The sequence below is a fragment of the Acomys minous genome, assembly GCF_964271855.1.
Source record: "Acomys minous genome assembly, chromosome: 12".
NCBI classification, from domain to species: Eukaryota; Metazoa; Chordata; class Mammalia; order Rodentia; family Muridae; genus Acomys; species Acomys minous.
In genome coordinates, this window is record NC_140493.1 from 26,883,444 (window position 1) to 26,886,865 (window position 3,422).

Sequence of the window (3,422 nt, forward strand, 5' to 3'; positions counted from 1 at the left end):
TATCTGCCTCAGATGGCATAAGGAAGGTCAGAGTGAGGCCGTTTGTTGTCTGGCTGCCCAGGGAAAAGGGTCTTTCTGAGTAAAGAAAGAATAATCGCAATGGAGGCAGGCAGAGGGCGCTGTTTGTCGAGTGTCGCTCAGACCCTGAGTCGCCCTCTCTGGGAGGGCCTTAATGAAACAGCCGGGCTGGTGGGCTGGAATGTTCCAGAAGGAGCACCAGTGGCACCCTGTAGGGGGCAGTGTAGAGAGCGCGACTCCAAACCAGCCGAGTTTCGGACCTTCCTAGTCAGATATTGGGAGTCATGGACACTCTGAGGCACGGACTGCTGAAAAAGTGAGTGTGTTTGTGGGTGTAGGCTGATTAACTTGGGCCAGCAAGTGGTCCAGAGCGTAGACTATTTTAGGCAGACGGTGTGAAGAAGATTCCCTGGGGTGTGAGGGCTTGGAGAGTGGGGGCATCAGCTGAACAAGGAGAGAGTGAGGCCGGGGCTGGGGTGGGGGTGGGGGCGGGGGTGGCGGTGCGGGTGGGGGTGGGTTCGGGACCAGGAGAGGGTTCCCTGCTGTGCCGTGCGGGATGGCAGGGGGGGGGGCGGGGCGGGACACTTTAGTGGGCAGTGCTAGCCACTCACTTCCATTCTTCGACAGAACCAAGCGGCGTCTGGAGATGGCGATCCTACTGGTGTTCCTCACAGTCATGGGCTTACCGTTGGTGCAGCCCTCAGGTAAGATAAAACATGGTGAGGGTTCGTGGCGCCAGACAGAGTCCATTGAGGTAGTGCACGCTGAAGTACGCTGAGGTCGTGAAGGCTACGGCGTGATCGAGCTTTGATTCGGAGTTTTCCCTAGGGGCAAGCATGGGTTACCCATTCCCGCGGCTCTCGGTATGTCTCTCCCACCACTCTTCCTTCTTGAGAAAGTTCTAGAAACCCAAGCCTCGCCCCCGCCCCCCCTCCCACTCTCGCACTGAGGAGACGGAATTAGTGGGGGAAAGGTGCCTCATTGTCTTCCCCAAACTGGAGCTGCCCTAGTCCTGACCCAGAAGAAGTTCTAAGGTGGAACCTGGCGGCCAGGAGGCTTTGCTCAGGACCAAGGGTGGCTGTGGAACCCTAGGGTTGAAAGTAAGGGCCAAGGGTGGAATGGGAATGAGTAGCCTTTGGCATCTAAACACTAGAGTGTCTGCTTGAGAATGTGGGTTCATGAGGTGTGCCCAGATGTGAAGGAACAAATAAAACACCCAGGGGAAAGCTGAGGGAGCCTCCAGACAGAAGCTGAGATCTCGGGTGGCATGCGCAGACTGTGGGCATGAGGCGAGTAGGGGGCTAACTGGACTTGGCAGCCACTTGGAATAGCATGGCAGGTTTGGTACCGTACTGCAGGAGGAATAATGGTCTCAATTTTCTCCTTTTTTTTTTTTTTTTTCTTTCCAATCCCTCACTCCTGGGCTCACAGGCCTCACCTGCCACGTGTGTGAGGAGGAGAACACCTTTAGCTGCACGAATCCAGAGACGTGTCCTCAGGATAAACAGTTCTGTGTGATCGCTAGCACACGTACGTGTTGGTTAATTCTGGGGTCTCCCTAAGGTCCTGTGGGCAGAGTAACAAATGCTTTCAGGAATAGGAGCTGCCAATCAAAAGTGAACTTAAACAACAACAACAACAACAACAACAGCAAAAACCCCCAAAACATTGGAGAGGAAAAGCCATGAGAGTTAAGTGCAGGCTTCAGCACAGGGAAAGTGTGAGCCAGGCAGGAAAGCATGCAAGAGCAGCTGCTGGTCAGAGGTATTAGATGGGAGAATAATATAGATTTATCTCTCTATATTTTTATTACAAAACAAAGTTCTAATGATGACAAATGCCTTACCGAGAAGAGCATCTACATAGGCTTTTAGGGGGGACTCATAGGGATAGAGTTTACACCTTAATGTATGTTCTTAGAGAAGTGGCCATTGCTTTGATGTTTGCAGACTGACAAAGTCTTCCATGACCCATTTCAGAAATTCTGGATACAAGAAGAGCTTCTCAAAGTATTCAGGGAACTCATAACATTCTACCGACAGCAGTATTTTGTTTCTTTTTGTTTTCACTTGAACATTCAGATTCAGTCACCACCACCACCTCCACCACCACCATACATACATCCCTGGTCTTTCTGTATTCTGAGAGTTTGTGGGATGCTAAAGCAGTAGACAGGACTTGGTTCAGCCAGTAGGAACTTCATTCATTAATATGAAAAAGAAAACCAACTATCTGGGCAATGCAAGAAGAGGTTCAAAGACTAAGCCTCCCACCTGCATCTAAGCCAGGATAGCCAGAGGTCCTTGCCATGTGCTTCTGTCTGATTTGATCACTTGAGCCAATTCTGTGTTTAAGTGACTCCAGGACAGCCAAGGCTAATGGAGAGACTCTGTCTAGAAAAACCAAAAAATAAATAAGAAAGAAAAGTTGAAGGTCAAAGACCCTGTGTTTCCAATAGAGCCCCAAGTTCCCATAGCATGTGGAAGACCACACAGTCCACCCTGAAACAGCCCGGCGTTCTTCCTCCTGGGTAGTGACTCTTGCCCCTGACTAATGTTCTTATTTGACAAGGCCCAAAGGGGAACAGAGAGGCTCTGGTTTCAGAGCTTTTCATAATATCTTTCTGTTTCTTTCCCATTAGGACTCTTTGAACGGTTCTTCTATACATCAAAACAGTGCACCCAAACCTGTCTGACTCCTCCAGTTTTGTCTCCGGTGGTTGACGGTGGTGCTCCCTCAGAACCACTCAAGCCTAAGTATTTTGTGCTTGAAAAACCCCTGCCGTTTTTCTGGTCAAAGTGCTGTAAATGGAACTTGTGTAATTCAAATGGGCCAGAAAACTTCACGATGTTCAAAGACCAGCCTGGAAAAGCCAGTGAAAGAAGACCCAGATACACTGAATTCTTCTTGCCTGGCTTCATGGTCCTTACTGCTACTGGCCTCCCAGACCTCAGCCTGCTGTAAGCCACAGAAGGACCTGGAACATGCCTTGTGGGGCATGAGTTCTCTGTATCCTGTTGGACCCTTCTAATTAAATTTGTTTTCCTTTGTTACCTCTTGGTTTGACTTCTGAGGTCTCTGGATGGGTGAGTGGCATGTCAAGCTCCATAGCTACCAGCCTCAGCAGCTCCTCGGCTTCCGTAAGAGCCAGGCTCAGATTGTGACACTGTTTTGCTGGTCAGTGTCTCTAGAATCAAGCCTTGCCCCTCCCCTTTCTGTTCCACTGCCTCTGAGTGCCTCTGAGTTGAGGGGGGCAGGAACCCACACCTTACCCACAAAGACAACACGCACAGTGACTCAGGATCAAAGGGAAAGATGAAATAATCAGAGGTAAACATCCTGAAGGAAAAATAACTCTAAAGTGTCTAGCCCACTGTCCAACACATGTGCACACATTTGCAAGT

The 3,422-nt window shown here is 49.9% G+C and overlaps 1 protein-coding gene across 1 annotated transcript; it reads left to right on the top strand.

Moving 5' to 3' along the window:
- Window positions 1–213: 213 nt before the first annotated feature.
- Window positions 214–3,071, top strand: LY6K (lymphocyte antigen 6 family member K). The gene is made up of 4 exons (XM_084748930.1): window positions 214–334; window positions 646–722; window positions 1,450–1,548; window positions 2,660–3,071. The coding sequence occupies exons 1-4, from the start codon at window positions 303–305 to the stop codon at window positions 2,980–2,982; spliced, it is 531 nt and encodes a 176-aa protein (XP_084605056.1). The 5' UTR covers window positions 214–302; the 3' UTR covers window positions 2,983–3,071.
- The last annotated feature ends 351 nt before the right edge of the window (window positions 3,072–3,422 follow it).